The sequence below is a fragment of the Podarcis gaigeae genome (genome assembly GCF_964106915.1).
Source record: "Podarcis gaigeae genome assembly, chromosome: 6".
Lineage (NCBI taxonomy): Eukaryota > Metazoa > Chordata > Lepidosauria > Squamata > Lacertidae > Podarcis > Podarcis gaigeae.
Genome location: NC_139682.1, coordinates 24,268,604 through 24,291,560, shown reverse-complemented (window position 1 = coordinate 24,291,560; position 22,957 = coordinate 24,268,604). Strand labels below are relative to the sequence as shown.

Here is a 22,957-nt window from a genome sequence, read left to right as displayed (position 1 = left end):
TCCCTCAGACCATGTGGTGGGCCAGACTATATTTTGGGGAAAAAATACTGAACAAATTCCTATGCCCCACAAATAATCCAGAGATGCATTTTAAATAAAAGGACACATTTTACTCATATAAAAACATGCGGATTCCCAGACCGTCCATGGGCTGGATTGAGAAGGCCCCCGGGCCTTAGATTGCCTACCCCTGAGGTATACAATACTGAGGTAGATTGGCCAGTGATCTGACACAGTATAACACAGCTTCTGAGATAAGTGGGAAAAATCGTAGTATCGCAGGAAATAGATACATTTGTCCAAAATTTATATATGTATGTTTGTGTATGTGTGTAAGTGTGTGTATTTGTTCAAATGTGAAGACTAAAAGATTGTCTTCACATTATGCTCTGGGCTCAATTTAGGGACTATTATAGTTGTTGTTATTATTGTTTTTTGTTGTTTATTGAATTTATATACCGCCCTGTACCCAAAGGTCTCAAGCGTTTCACAGAACAACTTAGAGTTGACTACATAGAGCTGCCAACTTCCTTCTGAATAGGGCTTTTGTTGGGGTTTTTAAAACAATTTTACCGCATCTCAAAATTGATCAGGGGAAAGTTTTTCCAGGCATACTTAGTTAAAAGTAAACTTGGGGTTTTTTTTGTTTTTTTAAAAAAGGCTGCTTTTTACTATGATTCAACAGCATTTCTACTTGTGAAGGTGAACCATGGCAGCAGAGAACTTGGCCGAGCCACTTTGCTGGGACTCATTGAGGCCTTTCACTGAGCAAGGCAGGGAGGAGGGGGAGACTGAAAGCCTTGCTGAGTGGGTAGCCAGTGGTAGCTGAGTGGGTAGCCAGAGCAAGAAAGTGGGAGGTAAGCAGACAGAGGAGTTAGGGCAATTCGTCACACACACTCCCTGATTAAAACAATTACCTCAGCTTGGCTCGTGATATCATAGCCAACACATGGAAGATGGAGCTAGCTTGTTTTCTGCTACTCCGGAGGGTAGGACTTGAACCAATGGCTTCAAGTTACAAGAAAGGAGATTCCAACTAAACATCAGGAAGAACTTTCTGGCAGTAAGAGCTGTTCATGGACTTCCTCCAAAAGTGGCGGACTCTGGCAGTAAGAGTGGAAGGCACTCCCTCCAAAAGTGGCAGAATCTCTTTCATTGGAGGTTCAGAGGTTGGATGGCCATCTGACTGGGATTCTCTAGCCGTGATTGCAGGGGGTTCAACCCTTGGTGTGTCTTCCAACTCTACAATTATATGATTCTATAAAAGTTCTGATCCTGTTTGGGGAAAACAAGAAGAAGAGTTTGGATTTGATATCCCACTTTATCACTACCCTAAGGAGTCTCAAAGCGGCTAACAATCTCCATTCCCTTCCTCCCCCACAACAAACACTCTGTGAGGTGAGTGGGGCTGAGAGACTTCAAAGAAGTGTGACTAGCCCAAGGTCACCCAGCAGCTGCATGTGGAGGAGCGGAGACACGAACCCGGTTCCCCAGATTACGAGTCTACCGCTCTTAACCACTACACCACACTGGAGTTGAGAAGACAATGAGATCAGTTCTAGTTCTGAAAACAAATTCTTAAGCTGAGCCTCCCCAACCCCAGACATTATTTTGTACCTAGATCTTACAGCAAGCCATCCAAAGTAGATCTCTCAAGCCTGGAGTCTGCCCAGCCATTGTGCCGTGCTTCTGGGAATTTTGGGTGGGAATTATGGGTTCTGGAACTTTCCCACATGAAGAAAAAATCTGTCATTGGGAAACCATAGATTATTTTTGTACGGAGCCTGGTTCTTCAGCCCTCTGCTAAGTTATGAAGCTTGCTCAGTGACTGTGGACTTATGACTCTCCCACAGCTTAATCTACTTCACATAGCTGTTTTGTTGATAAAATTTAGGAATGGACCTGCTTGATGGCCCATTGGCCTGATCCAGCAAGCTTTTCTTAGAGCTGGAATCCTGAACAATAGCACTCCACTTTCTCTCTTTTTTTGGTAGGTCCCACTCATTGAATGAAAATTTGACACCTGCATTCAGAGAGTGTCAAATTTGTTTCAGCTTTATTAACAATTTCCACAAGCAGTTGGTCCCTTACCTTTCCGGCCCCGACCTGGCCACAGTGATCCATGCGACGGTCATCTCCAGGCTTGACTACTGTAATTCGCTCTATGCGGGGCTGCCCTTGAAGCTGTCCCAGAAACTCCAGCGGGTACAGAATGCTGCAGCGAGGCTCCTCACGGGGTCTCTGCATTGGAAGAATATTCACCCAGTGCTTTTCAAGCTGCACTGGCTCCCGGTGGAGTACAGGGTCAGATTTAAGGTGCTGCTTTTGACCTTTAAAGCCCTTCACGGCCTAGGATCCTCGTACCTACGGGACTGCCTCTCCTGGTATGCCCCACGGAGAGCCTCAAGGTCCATAAATAACAACACCCTAGTGGTCCCAGGCCCTAAGGAAGTTAGATTGGCTTCAACCAGAGCCAGGGCCTTTTCAACTCTGGCTCCGGCCTGGTGGAACGCTCTGCCTCATGAGACCAGGGCCCTGCAGGATCTGATTTCTTTCTGCAGGGCCTGTAAGACAGAGTTGTTCCGCCTGGCCTTTGGCTTGGAGCCAATTTGATTCCCTCCCTCTCTCTTTTTTCCTTTCTTTTCCTTCTCCTCCTGCGATGAGGCTACATTTTAATATTTTAATGTTCCATTATTTTAATGTTGTATTTTATTTGTTTTTAAGTTGTAATCATTCATCTTGTTTTTATTATTGCTTGTAAGCCGCTCTGAGCCCGGCCTTGGCTGGGGAGGGCGGGGTATAAATAAAAATTTAGTAGTAGTAGTAGTAGTAGTAGTATATCTTGTTCCTTCTTCTCAAACCAAAGGAAACAGTCTCTGTCCCAAATAGGCCATTGATGAAGGATCTGAAGTTATATGCGCAGTTCAGTACAGACGAACCATTTTCTTGCTTGCTTTCATTCCTGCCTTTAAGTGGTGATGGAGAATGATGCCCTTGTAGTAACCGTCAAGTTAACAGGTTGCTTGTCTCTTCCACGGACTGGATAAATCTGTGCAAACCTCCAAACAATTTAGTTTAATTACTTGCCAAGCCTTGCAACAAGGCATAAACCTGCATGTCGCATGTAGCATTACCAGTGGAATAAGTACTTGAATACAAGAGCTAGAATAATTTGACAGCTAATATAAAGCTCTGTAATTTATATTTAGTTATATTAAGAGGGGCTTTTTGCCCCTCCTTTCCCTTCTTTGAGCACTTCATATAAATATTTACTCAGATTCTGAGACCTTGTTTAACCCTCCAAGTACCACATTTATCTTTGATTTGATTTGATTTTTTATTTGCAGCAGAGACCCCTTTGCTTACTGTGCAGACGATTAAACAAAAGAGTGTCACCTATCAGCTGTTGCATACATAAACACCAGACACCGGTAATTATGATGTATTTACAGTAAAGTACAACTGGATACAGATTAAAGAAGAGACAAAAGATGTAGAGTTACAATGATTTATTATAAACAATGTCTTTAAATTCTATTCCAGAGACAAGATGATAAGTCTGCTATGTTTAAGTGTGATCCAAATTGCTTCATAAATTATGGAACTGGGTGACATTACTACACAGCCTTCTTCTGAGTGCAAATTTAACTCTTATTCTGGGTTTTATTTTAGTTAAGACTCACCAGGCTTAGTTTCAGAACCTGTTTTCAATGTCAGGACATATACCTGCATCATAGACATTCATAAATAATCAAGATAAGAGCACACTGAAACACGTACAAAGTGTCTTCCATTCACCATTACGATCATTAAGCTTTCTAACAATAGAGTTGATTCCCGTCATACAATCTGGCTTTAAGACAGGCTTCAACTCTGGCTCTTTTCATTTTATAAATGACGCACAATTCTTACCTGTGATTCACCTTTATTAGAGATTGTGAATCAGGTATATTTTGGAGTGGACGGAATGACACATTGTGTCTTTGTGTTTTGTGCTAATAATAGCATTTATATAGTGCTTAGAGAGTTCAAAGCACTACACATTCATCAGCTCAGCAATCCTGCCTAACAACCAAGCATTATCCCCATATTACAGAATTGAGGGGAGACACTGAGTCTGAGAGAAAGTAACTTGCCTAAGGCCTGGTCTGCCCATGTAGCCGAATGAGATGGTGGTGTAATGAGGTGGTAGAATGGAGTATACCACTTCAAATACAAATGGGGGAACCACAGTTATAAACAATGTTCCCTTGTATTCTTTTTTAAAAAATATGAAAGAAACCTCTGGACATACAAAACTAGCACTGCCAGCAGCAGGCTGGTCTACAATCTTTGTCCCTGATGCACTTTTTTTGGTGGGGAGAAGGGAGGCAAATATTTGATTATTATTATTTTTTAACATGGGAGAAATTTACAAAAGGTACCCCCATCCAGAGTCTGAAATGAACTTGCCCTTGAAAATAACATTGTACTTTGAGGGGGGCGAATGGAGAAACCCCAAAATGGCAGAAGGATCCAAAGTGAGGAAGACACAGCTGATGATTCAGCCATTTTTCATCGTGCTCTTCAAGTAGGTTTGCGATCCATTTAGCTTCTTCTCCTAGTCCTTGGTCACCATGATGTGCAGGGCACTACTAGAGTCCTAATAGCCACATGCTGTAAAGAGGACATTAGTGCAATCCCATGGGCCAAGTTCATCCAAAACACTCTCCCCAATGCAGCAATGGTTTCACTGGATGGCCTTCAGCAAGTTTCCCCATCTGCAAAATAAGAACAATAGTAACCTTTCTCATGAGGGTTGTTGTGCGGACAAGACAATGTATAAAGCAATTTTTAAACTGAGCTCTGAATGATAAAGAAGGAAATAAGACAGTCAGTAGGTTAGAAACAAACATCGTGAAGGCTTGATTCTGCTTAGTGTGTCCTTGCTTAGACTTGTATCTCCAGAATATTTTTTATATATTTATTATACCCTTTATTATGTATATATTATAATATAGTCATAGCAACAATGCATAGAAAGCTGATTTCCCAGACCATGTGTGAATCACTTAGGAGTTTCTGAACTCTGAAATTTCTACTTCTATCTGCATGTGGCAGAATATAATTTAACTGTTGATGTGCCACAAAATCCCCAAGCAACCTGTCTACCTGTATGCATGAGGTTCTGCCTAGGAACACTCCCAGCAAACAAAGCACCCGGGTCAATTAAGGGGTCCCTGGACCCATAACTGGATGCAGGCCCTCCAAACCACTGATCAGCACCACTGATATCCAGATCAGCTGACTGGGCAGCAGGTGCCCAGTACAAATGTGTGGTGTTTGTAAGTCTGCCGTTAAAGGGGTCTTTACATAGAACTGTCAGACAAAAAGAGCAACAGAAATAAGTCTTTCATTACACCCAGTGCTAAAAGTAGAACAAAATGTTGCCGTGTAACACCCTCCACTAAATAGAGCACTCCTGTTCATGCCAGCCAGCCAGCCATGCTACCCTCCGGGACACAAGCTGTTGGGAGTTCCAGCAGCCCAACTGCCCTTTCATTTTCCCCACCCCACCCTGCCTTCACTTTTTCTTATCTAGCTGGCATTCATTGGTGCCTGTGTCCACTGAGAATGCTCAATGCTCATTTGGCTCTTAGGATGCATGGGGGGTGTCTCTTTCTGTTTTATTTGTGGCAGGGTTCGATTAAAAAAAACAAATCTGTAAACAACAGGATGCCTTCCTCTTGTTTCTCAGCAGCCCAAACTCAGCTCCATTTCCACCAGTACGTGGGCACTAATTCTGCTATTACATCGAGTGCAGTGCAGAATGGAAGGCCACCTTTCTAAGCTGGGCATCAGATATTGTTTCCAATCCTCATGGCTCACTGGAAGAAGCAATAAAGATGGAACTATCTCTGGGAAACTGTGTTTCCTTACCACAGGGTGTTGACAACCAGCCCTTCCATGTGCCTCTTAGATAATAATAATAATAATAATACAGTGGTACCTTGGGTTACATACTCTTCAGGTTACAGACTCCGCTAACCCAGAAATAATGCTTCAGGTTAAGAACTTTGCTTCAGGATGAGAACAGAAATCGTGCTCCGGCGGCACGGCAGCAGCAGGAGGCCCCATTAGCTAAAGTGGTGCTTCAGGTTAAGAACAGTTTCAGGTTAAGTACGGACCTCCGGAACGAATTAAGTACTTAACCTGAGGTACCACTGTAATAATAATAATAATAATAATAATAATAATAATAATAATAATAATAATTTTGTATTTATACCCTGCCCATCACTCTGGGTGGCTTCCAACAAAATATTAAAATATAGCAGTCCATCATACATTAAAAGCTTCCCTAAACAGGGCTGCCTTCAAATGTCTTCTAAAAGTCTGGTAGTTGTTCTCTTTGACATCTGGTGGGAGAGCATTGATCAGAAAGCTTGGCTTCTAGACAGATTTCTGAATCAGCATATCTCACATTAGACCAGAGTTGAGGATCCTGGCCTTCAGGACTCTCCCCACATCACATGCACAACCATCCTTAGCCACAACATCTCGCACCAGGCCACAGTCCTTGACTGTTGTCGCCTGGCAGGAATGTGTCCTTGGACTCTGATAATGCCTTTTGTCTGGAGAACAGTGAGGGGTGTCTGGGTGGGTGTAGAAACTAGCCTACTGTTTTGGAGAACATTGCAGGCCTTGCTCCAACTCATTTTGCTCCACTACATGGAAAACCAGGGTTCCAGGCTCACTTTTTCCATGGATCCCCCTGCAGCCAGAAGGAGCCACTATCAGCTTAAATCTACCAGCAAAATGATTAGATTCTTATATTGATTACCTACCCTCATGAGGCTGTTGAGAGTGTGTTGTGAGGTTTTCTTGCACAGTGCTTTACAGCATGGTACTAAGAGAGAAATAAAGATAGCACAGAAAAGCACGTGAAGCTTTTTTTATAAAGATAAATAAATAAAAATCAGACACATTTTTGGACAGCTTGGGTTGGAACCAGACTTAATTGTGCTTCAGGTAGACCCATTTAAATGAATAGGACAAATTAGTTATGACTAAGAAGTCGCGTTGATTTTAGTGGGCCCATTCTAAGCATGAGCAAGTCTAGGTCTGGCCCCTTGCATTCATACATTTCTGCAGACATTCATATTTACTGATAAATGGGTCAGAGAGCATATACAATTGTTGATATAGGCTGGGAAACTGAAGATTTCCAAGTAACACTTCAGAAGACCCCTTTCTTCCTTCTCCAACCAATAATAGCAGCTGCCTGTGACATCTCTGAACTCTGCCGAAAGAATATATTTGGCTTACTGACTGTCAGTATTCAGTGGCTTTCTCGTGCAAGCAGCCTTACCACAACCGAAACTTCCCCACCACCATACCTTCATCTCAGGAATAATTTCCCCCCAAGTTTGAAATACATTGCTTTTCAGAAAGCACTAAACTTGCTAAAAGGACATGGCTTGCCTGCCTTGTGCCCTGGCCCCTCATGCCTCAGGATATCATAAATTTTTGATACCAATAAAACAGAATTTTTGATGAGCTGCTATTTTGCATTAAAGCAACTTTACATGCAAAGATTGCATAATAGGAAGCAAAATTGAATTTTGCCTCAGAACAAGTCCTTATTATTAATTTAAGTGTTCTTATACGTCTTAGCAGCAGCTTATCATTCTATACATTTAATTCCTTTCTCGCCGCTTAGCAGCGGTTTCCTTAGCTAAACAAATCTTTTAAGGGAGCACATGTACAGAGCGTGGAAACATCGCATTTCGCATTGGGAGGTTGGGGGAGCTTGAGAGAAGTAATGAAACTTTAAAAGGGGGAATAAAATACATTCAAAGGGCAGATCTTTCTCGCTAAAAGCTGCTCCTAACTGCTTGAGCAAAGCGAGGAGAGAAAGGAGAGGGGAGTCTGTGTCGGTCCCTTTTGCCTTACATATGAGTTCCTCTTCTGTAATTGCAATACACTTATTCTAATTATGGCCATGCGAAGCAGAAACATCAGGAAATCATTGTCAAGCATGGGTCCGCTGTATATCCTTCTGCTATTCCTTTAACACTTCTGAATTGCCACTGTGCAGAGGAAAGCATGCAGCATAGAAAAGGGTTCCTCCATTCCAAGAGCACAGCTGTGCAGAAGGTTTGCTCCTGCCTTGGTCCAAGAAGCGTATCATTTATTTAAGGTGCTGTTCTAAACGGCGAGAAAAGCAAGCACAGAAGCCTTCCCTCTGCATTATATAAAACAGCCAGCCAGTGTTGCATTCTAGAAGTCCACCTTACAGAACATATTGGAATGGAGTGGGGGGGGGAGGGAGAGAGACTAATTCATGGAGGCATATAGTCAAAGGGAAAGCAAAAATTGTGCAGTGCAAACTTATGCATGCATGGACCATGCAGGGAGGCCACACACCTCCAACAAGAAGCTCTCCCCCAATTTACCCTCCCCTGTTATAATGAACTCCTGTCATTAATATTTCCCCCCCCACACACTATTTGCCCATATGTCTTGCCCTTTCTGTCCCCTCCGGAAGGGGGAGGGGCGTTTCTGCTGCATCCCACTGCTTGCTTACCTACTTAGTAGTAAGTTGCACTGAGTTCAGTGACACTTACACACACACAGCCTAAGCCTACCCTCAACCATAAAGGGGGGAGAGAGGAGCAAATGTAGTAAAAATAATACTAAAGGTTAAGTTTCTTCTTTCATTTATTGGAGATGGGCTGCAATTATAAACCCTCTTATCCGAATGTGCTCCCTTACTGAATGTAGTCAGACATGGTTTTGAGCAGACATCTACATAGGATTGAACCCTTAATATATTTAAGGGAGGGTGTAAATCCGCCCCTTAAATATACAAAATGGACCTGAACTTTTTAAACCTTACCTGCTGTGTTTGAAACATTTACCACTGTTGTTTGAAAGCAGCAGAAACTTTGCAAGCCCCTGGTTCTAAAAGGTGGGAGACAAAATTCCTGAGCTTTACAGCTCGGCTGGGATTTGGTCAACCCGACCAAAGCCTTCTTTTCGCAGCGTCGCAGCTAAGCAGGAAAAAAGCAATGTCTACGCATAAACTGCGCAGGTAGGGCAGAGTGCCCGTTGTCCTTGCTTTCTGGGTCTGAAGAGGGTTCTTCCGCCATGCCAAAAAGAACAAGGCGAGAAGAAGCAGGGAAAGGGCGGGGGGGGGCAGAAAAGAGCTTTCCGGCAGCTTTATCTGTCTGCTCTTGAAACTTGACACCCATCGCCCAGAAGAGCTCGGTGACCTTGCGCTGTCAATCAACCCGCGGAACCAGCTTGCTCGAGCGACATGCGGGCGTTTCGCCAAGTTAAAATATTTTTTTAAAAAATGTTTTTTAAAAAATCACATTAAAACCTAAAACACAGCTAGGAGCGGTTATCTCGCAATCCCCAGCTCATCCTAATAATGTTGCCAACCTGGCTCCTTCAAGGCTAACCAGTACTGTGCATGATCTAAGGTAAAGGTAAAGGGACCCCTGACGCAGGTGGCGCTGTGGGTTAAAGCCTCAGCGCCTAGGACTTGCCAATCGAAAGGTCGGCGGTTCAATCCCTGCGGCGGGGTGCGCTCCCGCTGCTCAGTCCCAGCGCCTGCCAACCTAGCAGTTCGAAAGCACCTCCGGGTGCAAGTAGATAAATAGGGACCGCTTAGCAGCGGGAAGGTAAACGGCGTTTCCGTGTGCGGCTCTGGCTCGCCAGAGCAGCGATGTCACGCTGGCCACGTGACCCGGAAGTGTCTCCGGACAGCGCTGGCCCCTGGCCTCTTAAGTGAGATGGGCGCACAACCCCAGAGTCTGTCAAGACTGGCCCGTACGGGCAGGGGTACCTTTACCTTTAAAGGGACCCCTGACCATTAGGTCCAGTCGTGGCCGATCTACTGGATTGCAAAAGTTGATCAGACGGGCATCTCTGGGGGGGGGGAGGTTTTCCTGAGGAGTTTTTATGGTGAACACACACACACGCACCGAAAATCGGGGGTAAGATCCGACTGAGTCTTGCTCAGAGTAGACCCTTTGAAATCAATGGTTGCAATAGGTCTGCTCTGGCTATGACTAACGTCAAGTCCTTTGATTTCAGTGGATCCACTCTGAGTATCAGTCATGTTGGACTAGGTTTATTTGCACACACGCAAACCCATTCGTGCACATCTAAAGCCCGTTTGCTCGGAAGTCCCACTGAATTTAATGCGGTTACTGCCAAGTAAGGCTGCGATCTTGCACACACTTCTCAGGGACTAAGTCCCATTAACTGCAATAAGATAGTTCAGTCGGTAAAAGCATGAGACTCTTAATTTCAGGGTCGTGGGTTCGAGCTCCACGTTGGGAGAAAAAAATTCCAGCATTGCAGGGAGTTAAATTAGATGACCCTTATGGTCCCTTCCAATCATTCTATGTGAGATTTCTTTGCGTATAAAATAAATATTATGCAGACTGTAAGTGTACAAAACGATTGCAGCCATAAAGCAGGTTTTTGTGCATATGTAGAAGGCAGCCCCACTGGGTTCAATAGAGGTTACTTCCAAGGAGGAGCGCATAAACTTGCGCCCGATCCAATTCTGGCTTGCTTAGACTTAAATCACACTCAATCCAGTGGAGTTCATTCACAAGTCTCTCTCTGTGTATATATATTTACTAAGCCCCAATTCCAAAAGTGATCTGACTTTGAGCCAGGCCTGTCTTAAATGGTTCCAGTGGGATCCTCTATAGTCCCAGGCGCAAGCATCATCTGCTACACCCTCCCTTCCATCGCGATCCCCCGTTGCGTTTCCTGCTCGTCTTGTTTAATTCTGGGGCAAAACCTTGTTAGTCGTTCCCTTCTCTGCCCTGCAGGGAGAGCAAACCCGGAGCAATGCAAATCTCTCTACAGCGGTTAGCAATAGCTCCAGCAAAACTGGAAGATCAAACAAAATAATCTGATTTGCACTGAAGGGGTCTCGGCAGCGGCGGCTACAACCACACCTCGAGAATGCAGGAGGAGCAGAATTAGACGCCACATTTGGAAGAGGCTGCAAATCCTGAACGGCCTTCAAACCTCCTGTACTTTTTTTTTATGCATGCAGTTCTCACTGCAATGACAATATCTTAAAAGAAAAAGAAAAGGTCACAGGCAAATTGGATTAGGGACAAACAAGCTTTGCTAGGGTGAGGGGAGGAATCTCGGACCATGATGCAAATGAATGGAACTAAGTGACAACTGTTGGTGGGATTCGAACTCGAGTCAGTGGAAGACACGTGTTCGTTGCAAAACGGTAGTGAAATCAAGCGCCTTAAGAAAGAGGTGGGGCATCAGTATGAGCTTGGCTGTATTTCTGCCAGGAACTATATACCCCAACCCCACCTCGGGACGGGGGAAGGTTGCACTGACTCCGGGATCGGGTCCTGTAATGCTTCCTGTGTGCAGCCTGAGCCACATGCATGCTTACTCAAGAGTAACACTCCACTGAGATCTACAGTGCTTAGTTCCTAATGTGGAATAGTTTGGCTATATTTCGTCTCCAAAGGCGACGTGAAAGACGAGGGGCGCTGATCCTGATTCCCAGTTACGTAGCCCGGTCATATGTGCTCTTACTCAGAGATAGTAACAGCTGATGTCCTCCTAAGAAAAGCGCGCAGAGGCTAGCAGACCTGGGAAATAAGGATAAACACTTAAAATGAGTAGGACTTACTTCTGAGTAAAAGGATTGGGGCGGTAAGACCGCCATCCTGTGCACCCTGGCTTGGGAGCTGGCTCCATTGAAAACAGCAGGACATACCGTACTTCCTAGTAAACAAACACGTTTACTAGGCTTGTCTTCCACTGCATAGTCAATGCCTTTGTGGATGCAATAGGCTAATACAACACAAGCCTTTGCACCACTCATTGCTCCTCACACCTCGGACCAGAGGAAAATTTGCTTTCTTTGGCCCCAGTTTCTGATATAGAAAAGGAGAACAGTAATAACCATGATTGCTCTTTTCTCTGCGCAAAGAAGGCTTCTATAAAAAAACAGCAAAATATGGCTTGCCTGTTAGCCATATCAGGGCGGCAGCATTTAATCTCTACACCGAGAGGGTGTGTGTGTGTGTGTGTGTGTGTGTGTGTGTGTGTCTGTGTGTGTGTGTGTGAGTGTGTGTGTGTGTGTCTTTCGTAGATTGAAGTCTGCCTGGAAGTTACATATGCTGCTCGCCGAAACGTGATCCTCACTATTAATCAGAAAGGCTTGGCTACGGTTAGTGGCGGAACTCTGCACATGGGCCAAGGCTCGCTCTCGCTCTTGGTATGTGTTATTGTTCAATTGCAGAGTTGGAGCAGGTCTGACACTGCATATAGGAGCAAGGGCTTGGATGAGGCCTTATCCCCCTTTAATTTATGGGTCCTAAATCATAATTCCAGACCATTATACAATGCGTCACCTACAGAATGTTTGGGACATTCTATTCCGCGTTCTGTGAACTGGTGGCGTTGCCTTCCTGGATCTAGGGGAAGAGCTACAGGGAACGGCCGTGGCTCATTGGTAGAGCATCTGCTTTGCATGCAGAAGATACCAGGTTCAATCCCCGGCATCTCCAGATAAGACTCTGAGGAGGCCCCTGTCTGAAACCCTGGAGAGCTGCTGCCAGTCAGGGTAGAGACCAGTGGTCTGGCATCCTGTGTTCCTACATCAGTTCTTCAAAATAAAGATTCTGGCGGGACTCGTAGATCTCCTCTCAGAGGTCCCTTTCAGGTTGCAAGGGGCGGAAGAGAGAAACAAAATTCATAGCAAAGTTCCTTGATCTTCCCTTGGGGAAGGTTACTTTAGTGTGCCGCATAAGAATAACCGGGGAGCAAGTGCTCTTGAGATATCACCACTAGGCGTGATCTGAAACAAAGGAGGTTGTGACTGGGCCCTTCTCTTCCCTCCCACCCCTACCGCATGGCGCCCCTTGCATCTTACTTTCCCTGGCCACTTTCTTCCTCTCTGCACAACACTTCCTATTTTTGTTGTCAATCAATAGCCAAGAGGAAATGAACGCGCGCGTGGGTCAAGCTGCGCAGGGAACAGGGGGCTAAGAAGTCCGCAAGGAGAGATCTGATGCCTCGGACCGAGAGTTCATCGAGATCAGCAGCCCGTCTAAGGTGGAAGCAAGCTGCTTGGCAATATTGGCGGGGGTTTTGTGTGAGAGGCTAACAAGCTAATGGGAATCGTCCCCGAGGCTTATGTTCAGATTGCGTATTCCTGCCCTGCGTTCCCGAGCTTGTGCAAAAAGCGCCTTCCCCTCAGTCCTCAGTTACCGTCTCTAGCTTCCATCACATGCGTGGAGTTTCAGCAGTGGATGTTGAAAGCTTGAGCTTAATCCGGAACGTATCGTAGTTGTTTGGTTTTTAATAATATAAAAGCAAGCACTGGGCCCAAGGGCAGCCCTTGTGCAGGTGGGTGTGCATACATTCTCTCTCTCTCTCTCTCTCTCTCTCTCTCTCTCTCTCTCACACACACACACACACACACACAGAGAGAGAGAGAGAGAGAGAGAGAGAGAGAGAGAGAGAGAGAGAGAATTTGCGCTTTCCTCTTTCCAGCTGATGCTTGTGTCAACTGTTCTTCTGAACTGAGAACCTATCGAGACATACTGAAAGAAAATACTGTATACCGGAATGCCCTTAGGCCAGTCTGAGAAAGAGAAAGAGAAAGGGAGAGAGAGAATAAATTGTGGAGAAGGCGAAATGGCTGAGTGAAAAGACGGTGGACAACCCAGCTAGAGACTCCAGGCCAGGCAACGAGAGAAAAGGCCGAACTTCTCCCGATGCAGGAAATTTGTGATTTATTTTTTTCTATAGGGGACGAGAAGAGGCGGCCTGCAGTTTTGCTCTGCTAGTGGATTCATCTGCTTCTCTTCTGTGCAGAGGAAAATCACACACAAGGAAAATCGGGTGCGGTGGGGGGAAGAGAGAAACCTCAGATTGGATAACACCTCCCCGCCAATTCAAACCACCCTAGTTTTATTCAACTATATCTTTCCCACCCTAATCGTGTCTGTATTCCGAGTTGTGAGCATGTCTGTCTGTACACAGCGGCGTCTGCCTATCTTGTGTCAGCTACAGTCTGTCTATTTGAGTCTGTATGTCTCTTCCCATGCCATAGCTGCGCCTCTAGAAACCTTAGGCTGCCATTTGGCATACATACATTCCGCGCAAACCTCACCATGCCTACTCAGAGAAGCAAGCCCGGCTGAATTCAGTGGCCTTGCTTAATAGCGCGTCAGCTCCATTAGATAAGGTAGGGCTTACTTCTGAGTTAAACATGCTCAGGTTGGGGGCTGCATCTTATCTATTTCATCCGGTCCCTGTGATCAGACATCCATTCTACTAGTGCGCTCTCTTCCCCATCACCACCCCATCTCTCTGCAATTACTTCTGGTGCACTTTCTATCCACAAACAGACACAAGCATTTCACATTCGCTGCGTTGGCTTTCCTTCTTTCCTGCTAAAGCTACCAGGTCGTCTCCATAAAACGTGAATGTTTAAATTCCTTTTTAAGGGTCACTTCCCCAATTTCCACAAATGTTCATGGTGTGTTTGTATGTGATTTTATAGCAACAAAGCTTGTGAAATTTGTAGAGCAGCTGGGGGGGGGGGAATCCTCCTCCGTCCTTTTCAGCATGAAGTTTCACTTCCCCTTTGATCTCAAAACAGCCTTGTTGGGGCGTCTGTTTTGAAACAGGCCCCTAGAGAATGTGCGCCTCGCTTCAATTCTATGCATGCTTACTCCGAAGTAAGCCTGATTTCCGAGCAATGGTGCATAGGGTTGCAGTCGGGGTATGTGTGCGCGTGCGTGCACGTTTAGCCTCCTCTACATAAAGGGGGGGGGGATGAGAGAGAGAGCGAGAGAGAGAGTCGCTGTTTTGCGTACATCAATGATAGCCTGATAGCATTGGAACCTCAAGGTTTGTAGCCTGAGAAACTCGCCCTCTGTCCCATTTGCAGAGGTCGGAGTTATACTGTAACTGCATCTCTGCAAGATGTGCCTGCTTTCTCCCGGTTCCGTTTGTCAGCAAGTAGACAACTTGCGCCCACTGCCATAGGCCCAAAACTGAGTGCCCCTCAAAAAAAGAAAGAAAGAAAGAAAGAAAGGGGGGGAACACCACCAAAAACAAAGCGATCTTAGCAGGACTGTGCCTTAGTGCCACGCACTTTGCATGCCAGAGATCCCAGGTAATCCCAGGATAAACCTGATGTAGATGGACCAGAGATCTGCCTTGGCATATAATGCGGCTGCCCATGTTCCTAGCCCTCCTACGGTTAGGCAATTCAAACACTCTGACTTTAACGTCCTTGCACCAGCCTTCCTTCTTAGATGGTATAATAATGTCTATGACTTCGCGCTACGTTAGGAGATCCTCCTGCTCGTTCTCCCGAGCGGGACCCTTGACTTCTGCTCGAAAGTCCTACCCCCTCGGCACCACTCATTTTTTAATCCCACAAGCCTAACTAGAGGAGGTTGATACTTTGATTTTTATCAAATTTTAAAAGTCCGCTAAATTAACATTTATTAAGAGCGCCGAGTGCTGCTGCCAGGACACTTCCTACAGCAGCGGACCTCTGCCCTTGAACCTTCCCACTGACACAGTTATTTGATGGGAATCCGGGCGCCTCAAAAGGAACCTCCTTGTACTTCTCTGAGGCCTGTTTTCCTGGAGGGGGGGGGAATTGTTGCTCAATTAGCTGCAGTGATTTATTCCGTGCATGCATGAGAGAACATTAATATGCGATGGCAGTTCCCACGAACAATATTCCGCTCAGGCCTTCCGACAGGCCGAGCGTGCCTCCCTTGGCAAGTGGGGAGGGGGAGAAAAATGAAGCCCTCGCTAGCCCCCTCCTCCATGCTGCTCCTTCGGGCTGGCAGCGGCTCTTCTCCGCCTTCTCTAGCAGCCAGTGCGGGGTTGGAATTTTTCTTACGAATACTGACAACCCTCGCTGCCTGGTGGGGATGATCGACCCACAGGCAAAGCTTCGCATTTGTCTTCCGCTTGCAAGTGCGGTCGGTGTGGGAGTCTCCTCCACACAGGTTTAACTGATCCCCGACCCCCTTCTCTCACGCACGCCTTATTATAATGATCCTTCCCCCCCTTCTCGGCCTTCCTTCCAAGACGACAGTTTCGGGAGGAATAACAGAAATAGGTCATTCCCACTTTGAGTTCTGAAAAGGAGTGGAAAGTTGTTTAAAAACCAAAGCACACACAGAGAGAGAGTTCCCTACCTGCGCAACTTGCCCGTCATTTGAGAGCAGAAGGCATAGACCCGAAAGCTTTTGCCAACCGGATCCTACATACGTTCTCTTGGAAGTGTATTTCAAGTTTCCTGGTTCTCTGTCTCACGCTGGTCAAGGAAACTGACTCCCTAGTCAGCCTGCTGAGGCTTGCAAGCCCGACGGCGCGTACCAGGAAACCAGGCCCAGCTCAGCGAGGCTTCGCTTCTGAGTTACAGACAGGTTTTTCTTTTTTTATCGTGTCCCCCAGAAACCCACAGAGCTTACCTCCGCGTAAATGTACCTCCCTTTCTTCCTACACTTTCCATGGAAGTAAGGTGGAAGCTTCGGCTCACCTCGAGCGTACCTAAATCGGTTCAAATTAAATTCTGTATGGCTGGGTTTTTGTTTTTTAAAAAAAGTTTTCACTCTTGCGCTGATTCTGAGCGTGGAGCGACTCAGCTGTTTGTATCAGGAAGGAGGGGACATCGACCGCTGCCACTGGCTTTTCTTCTAGTCACCTCCACCATCAGCCTAAACTTAGTGAATTAACAGAGGAGGAGTGAAAGCATGAATCAGCTGCTGTGGCAAGTGGCGGAGGCGAAGATCACCTCTTGGGAACCGAGGGACGGGTCTGTGGGAGGCAGGTGAAGCTGGCTAGATCAGGAATGGCACAACTCTGACTTTGGCTTGTGGGGCAATGAGAACGCAGAGAAGGACGGTTCAAATCAGGGGGGGGGGGGCGGGGTGCTTCCAAGGGGTAGCCCCCCGGGGCTTTCTGGGTCAGCTTTGCTCCGCTAGGCGCTTTCTGTTTCACGAATGGTTTTGCCTGGGAGGGAGGGGGCGTGCGGGTTGTTGAATAAATAATAATCAATAATAATAACAACAAAGAGGTTCTCTCCCCGCCCCCCATTCCTCCCCGGGGAAGCGGAATGGCGCTCTGTATATACACACAGATACACAAGGCCCATCCATACGTTTTGTTAAGCTTTTGGGCCTGTGTTTCAGCACGATCGCCGCAGGTCCCTTTCCCACACCTGAGAGACACCCCCCCCCCCGCAAGCCTGATGTGATGAAGCTTGCAAGCCTTTCCTTCGCCACCCCTCGGAGCTGCCTTGCTGTCAGGCCCGAGCATTTCAGTTCAGACTAGGTTCAGCCTCTCTTAGGTGTGAAACTGGAGATGTGTGGAAGCTCTGTGTGTGTGTGTGTGTGTGTGTGTGTGTGTGTGTGTGTGTGTGTTGGCGTTTAACCCTTTCGACGTTTTGTGTCATTGGACGGGGTAAGTGTGTGTGTGTGTGTGTGTGTGTGTGTGTGTGTAGGGGCAGTAAGACAGGCCGAAGGATTTCAGTCCAATTGAAAAAAGCAACTATTTTCAGCCACATGGAGAGTTTGGGGCTCTTTGGAAACAGCACAGGCAAACAGATTTTTGCAGAGAGTGAAAAGTTCCCGATCCCTGGGTGTTTCGAGACCAGGGTGATGTGCGGCTGAGCTCAGGCCAAAGTTCCATCGAGGCCTGTCCATTTTACAGAAGGACGTGGTCTTGGCATCTTTCCCCCCCCCCCTTAATGCTGTGGTCCCTTCATTTAAGGACGCTGAAAGGTTGGACTAAAGCAAGCCAGAAAACTTCCATGTTCTATCCTGAGCCGGAACACTTTTTCCATGGAAGCTCTCATTAAAATCAAATATGCTCGCTTCCAAGTTAAATGCTTTTAGAATAAGAAATGAGAATTTCAGTTCCAGACAAACTCGAATATTATGAAGACCAAAGCACAACTTGGTGCAACGATATTGCTGAAATCATCATTTGACCTCAACTTGATCTATCATATACAGGTTAAAGCACAGTGATATATATATGCTGCCTCTGAAATTAAGTGTCTGGGACTAAGGCTACCATCTTAGGGCATTTATGTGGAAGAGATCCCCTTTTAACACGTTAAAACTTACTTCCGAGAAAATACACCTTTTCTCAGACTGCAGGATGTTATTGTTGTTAGGTTTTTTTAAAGAAGAATTTTGATAATGGATCGGGCTGGAAGTACAGAGTTCTAGCAGTCCCCTGATTTGGTGAATCTGGACCCAAATAATAATAACAGTCACAAATGTCTTCTTCCCCCAAGTAGTGAGAGAATTCAACCCCCAAGTAGTGAAAGAAGTACCCCCTCCAAAGAAAATGCCATTTCAATGATATTAGTAAGCAAAAATATGAAACAATTTAATAAACAAACAAAAACCAGAAACCAGTCTGAATAAAACTACAATAAGACCAAGAGGTGTTTTTTTAATATTTTTCATATCATAAGCAGGATTTTAAATTGATCCCTTCAGAACGTTTACATGAAATAAAAACAATATTTTTTCTCTCTCTGCTGCTGCAATGTTGCGACTTCAACACAGTTGAATCCGTAAAAACCCAAAAAGCTCAGAGGGGTATTTTTTTTTTCTGATGCATGACTATTAATATCCACAATATTTAAAACGGCAAGCACCATGCTCTTCATTTTTCACGATTCTTGGTATTACTGTTAATTTATAAACTAATACAAACTTAAAATGCATCCGGCCAGCAGTGCCAGCAAACCCTAAAAGAAAACTAAAAAATAAAGGTTTTCATTTTGGTATTTTTGTCAGTGCAACATAAAATCCTTTTACTGACCTGCAGGAGGAAAAAAAAAACACCAGAAGAAGAAAAAAGTAATAAACACACCCATAAGACTCCAGATTATTAACTACAGTATTAGCATTTGCGAAGAAATTTGGCTAAACTCTCACTGGCTGCATGAAGAAGCAGGTTAAACATTGCAAAAAAGAATATACTTGAAAAAGCGAAGTGTCTGCCTCCAAAACAATATTAAAAAAAAAAAATAAGAGGTGTGGGTTTTTTTAATGCATTCAGAATGTATTCCTACTCTTACACTGATTAACTTAACTCCAATCAGAGCGCGAGCACGTGAGTTGCGCGGGACGCAGCCACTGAAACTGACTCGCATCTCTCAGCGTTAAGAAGTGAAGCGGCCAATTGTTGCTAGGGGCTTGCGAGGGCGGGGAGAAGTAATCGCCAAGTTGTAAAATCTCTTACTTTTCCTGAGTGTCTGATAAATTCAGGTAGCCCAAACGGAAGATTACTGGGGACTGCGGTGAAGACCCAGGACGGGATCCAAGCGTTGTCAAAAATTAATAATATTCTGCCTGGGCTACTTGTTTTCCTTTTCGCTCTCTGAAGGACACACCACGACACATACTTGGAAGTAAAAGTCCAATTTAATTCAGGGGGAACTTGGCCCTTTCTAACCGCACAGATCGGGAGGTCAACTCCGCTGATTTCGGAAGAGTTAACTTCTAGAGTATATTTAAGATCATTGGGGTGGAGGTTAGGTTTGTCATTTTCTCTGCCCCAACAAAAACCAAAATGAAAACTAAAAACATTTTTTTTAAAGTTACAGCTTTTCAAAGTGCACCAAATATACAAAGTTGCTTTCTGAATGCAAAATGCCCAGAATTTCTCTTTTCTCTCGTGTGTGTGTGTGTGTGTAAATTTATTATTTCCCTAAAGAACGACCAAAACCATCAAAAGCCAGCCTGCTGAAATGTTATTGTGATTTGCCCCCTGCGCCGGTTGATATGGCTGATATATATTTACAAGCTAACAGGGGGCCCAATCCACCAAGAGCAGCCCTGTTCATTCCAAAGGGACATGCCCAGGAGAAGTTCCTGGTGGAATGAGCCCAGATTTATTTATTTTTAAAAGAAATATAGAGAAACAGTTGCATGAGCAGTTAAAAAAGAGGGCTTTATATATATACTCGTGACATTTCCTCACTCATTGAAAAGAAAAGGGGGGGGGGAACGAACAGGAACAGAAAAAGAAGATATGATCGATGATCAACAACATGCGAAAAGTTTAAACAAGAAAAATGGTACAAAATAGAAGTTACCATACATGTCCAGCATGCAGGATTAATATTTTTAATGCAGATTTTTCCCGTATTTTTATCCCCTATATGATCAAGCAGGCAATAAAACCGAGGAGTTTTCATTTTCTTTCCTCTCCCTCCCTTCTCTCTCGCATGGCAACGTCCCATCTGAATTCTGTCACTTTCTCATAGGCAGGCAATATATGAGGAGTCTGCATATATTGTCCTCTCCTCTTTTTCCAGGTAAATTGGGTATTTTCCTCCCTTCTCTCTTGTTTTCTTCCTTCCGTTTATAAAACAACAACCACTCCAAAGCAGGTAATTCTAGATGGCTTGTCCAGTGCCCATCGTTTTGCTTTGCAAAGTCCAGGTTAAAGTTCTACAAGCAAGCAACCGATTCGTATAAAACATTTTTGTGTGTGTGTGTTTGTTTAAAACAGTCCTTTTCTCCTCCTCCCCACCTACTTTTCTCTCCCCATCCCACCCCCTCCGCCCCATCTCTCTCTCTTTCTCTCTCTTTCTTCTACACATCTCTGTCTCTCTCTGGCCAATTAAGATGAAAAAGTTGCGACCCTTCCCCTCCCGCTTGGATCTTCGCAGCTCATCTAGAGGAAGACAAGGATCTGCAAAGATTAGCAGAGTCACGGATTACACAGGCCAACGCGTCACCCCCTTCCCAGGCCCCTCGGTTGCTCTTCTGACTCTCAGCTCAAGAGGGTAGGATGGATGGAGATGTCAGAGGATGGGAGAGGGGGGACGACAACTGGGGAGCAGGTGGGGGGTGGGTAGGGGGAGAAACATATCTCGGTTGGCTGGTGGGGTTTTTTGTTTTTTTAAGGACTCACATGAAGAACTCGGGAGAAGACGGGTTGTCACTGGTGGATCCGGCCTCTCGGAAGCCATTGCTGGCCAGTTTCTCGCACTTGAGCTTGTAGGCGTCTCTTTCTCTGGCCAGCCGGTTGACCTCTTGCTTGAGCTGTTCCACCTGTTGGATGAGCTGGGTCTTCTCGTTCTCCAGGTGATGCTTCTGCTGGACCCGCTTGTACCTGCAAGACTGGGCATAGCCTCTGTTCTTCAAGGTCCTCCTCTTCTGCTTGAGGCGGATCACCTCGTCCTTGGTGAAGCCCCTCAGGTGCCGGTTGAGCTCCCGCACGGACATGGACACCAGCTGGTCGTCGGAGAACCGATCTTCCACGCTGCTGGAGGACGAGGAGGACGAAGACGAGGACGATGGGTGAGGCTGGTGAGTGTTCTGGAGCTGCTGGGAGGAGCTGGAGGCGTTGGAAGGGGTGGGCGACGCCTGGTGATGGTGAGGGTGGTGATGGTGGTGATGGTGAGGGTGCCCGTTGCCCGACAGGTCTTCGTGGGGGACCCCGGTGTACTGGTGATGGTGATGCTGGTGGTGATGGTGGTGGTGGTGAGCGGCAGCGGCCCGGAAGCTCTCGAAGCCCTGGAGCTGCTGGGGCACCTGGTGGGACCCGATGAGGGCTTCCACCGCGTCCTCCGGAGTGAGGTTGAGCGTCTCGGGGTTCATCTGCTGGTAGCTGTTGGCCATCCAGTAGAGGTCCTCCAGGTGCGTCTTCTGTTCGGTGGGGCTGAAGCTGGGCGACGACGGCACCGAGCTGCAGGGGGTGCTGATCGGGGTGGACGACACCGAGCCGGCGGGCTGCAGGCGCGTGCAGTGGCGGCCCGAACGGTCGGCTCGGCCCAGGGGCTCCTTCTTCACGTCGAATTTCATCAGGTCGAAGTCATTGACGTACTCCATGGCCAGGGGGCTGGTGGGCAGCTCGGGGCCGATGCTCAGCTCGCCAGCCATCGCGCTGGGCTCCGCGGGGGGAAGAGCCTCCTCTCCCGCCGGAGAGAGGAGAGGGGACCACGACGGCGACGACGAGGAGGAGGACGGATCTCACCGCCTCGTCGGCTCACTCCACACTCCAACCCTCCGCGCTGCCAGCCAGCCCGGAAGAAACTTTCTCCGCCGCTTCGCCGCAGCCAAGCCAAGTCCCGGAGACAGCCAGAGCCAGAGAGAGAGACACTCACTCTCTCTCTCCCTCGAGGGGCCGCGACTCTTCGTTCTCCTTCGCCCTAACGGTGCCGGCGATACAATGCAAGGAGAGAGAGAGCTGTCAGTTTCTCCTGCTTGCCAGAAACCCGCTGGCAAAAAAAGAGCAGATTTTTTTTTGAAAAGGAAGAATGCAGGGGGGAGGAAAATCCTTCGAAGCTGTTCGTACGTGCGCGCGCTGCTTCCCCTCGCAGGGAGAGACGGGGGAACGAGCGATCTGCAAGGATTCAGATTCAGTCTCTGGTTTGTAAGTCCGGCTTCCCTTCGCGACCTGGAGCAACTTTTCGCTCGCTTTGCTGCTCAGCAGAGAAGGGCGGCTGGTTGCAGTTGCTGCTTTTTGTGTGCAGAGTTGAGATCGCTCTGGGAAATGGGAGGGAGGCCGGGAAGGAGAGAGCGCAGCAGCAGGAGGAGGAGGAGGAAGAGGAGGGGAAAGGGAAAAAAAAAGAACAGCACCTTCTCTCTCTCACACGCGCGCAGCCCACTCCTCGGCAAGCTGCGCTCGGCTCGCGGCCGCTGCCTCCAGCGCCGATTGAACAGCTGTGATTCGGCGCGCCTTCGCTTTCTCTACTTATATGCGCGAGGGGCGGGGCCGGCGGGGGCGCGCCGACCAACCGCGGCCCGGGCGCGGAGTTCCTGGGGTAGCCGGGGGGGCGGGGCCCGCGCTCCCAAGCCCGGCTGACAGCTCGCAGCCAGTCAGCTGACTCGCAGCTGGAGAAGCAGCTCGCGCAGCCCAGCTCCCGGCGGGCTTGTTGGGGGGGGGGGCGGTGTTT

General features: G+C 46.8%; 1 protein-coding gene across 4 annotated transcripts; it reads right to left on the bottom strand.

The window, feature by feature from the left end:
- Positions 1 to 3,494: 3,494 nt before the first annotated feature.
- On the bottom strand, positions 3,495 to 22,731 carry MAFB (MAF bZIP transcription factor B). Of its 4 annotated transcripts, XM_083746321.1 has the most exons (3): positions 20,971 to 22,731; positions 6,828 to 6,889; positions 3,495 to 4,760 (listed from the first exon to the last, which is right to left on the bottom strand). In XM_083746321.1, exons 1-2 carry the CDS (start codon positions 21,939 to 21,941, stop codon positions 6,877 to 6,879), a joined length of 984 nt encoding a protein of 327 aa, XP_083602447.1. In that variant the 5' UTR covers positions 21,942 to 22,731; the 3' UTR covers positions 3,495 to 4,760; positions 6,828 to 6,876. The 4 variants fall into 4 exon arrangements, with proteins under 4 accessions (XP_083602447.1, XP_083602445.1, XP_083602446.1 ...); XM_083746319.1 differs by lacking the exon at positions 6,828 to 6,889; XM_083746320.1 differs by lacking the exons at positions 3,495 to 4,760; positions 6,828 to 6,889 and adding an exon at positions 18,462 to 20,748.
- Between the last annotated feature and the right edge of the window lie 226 nt (positions 22,732 to 22,957).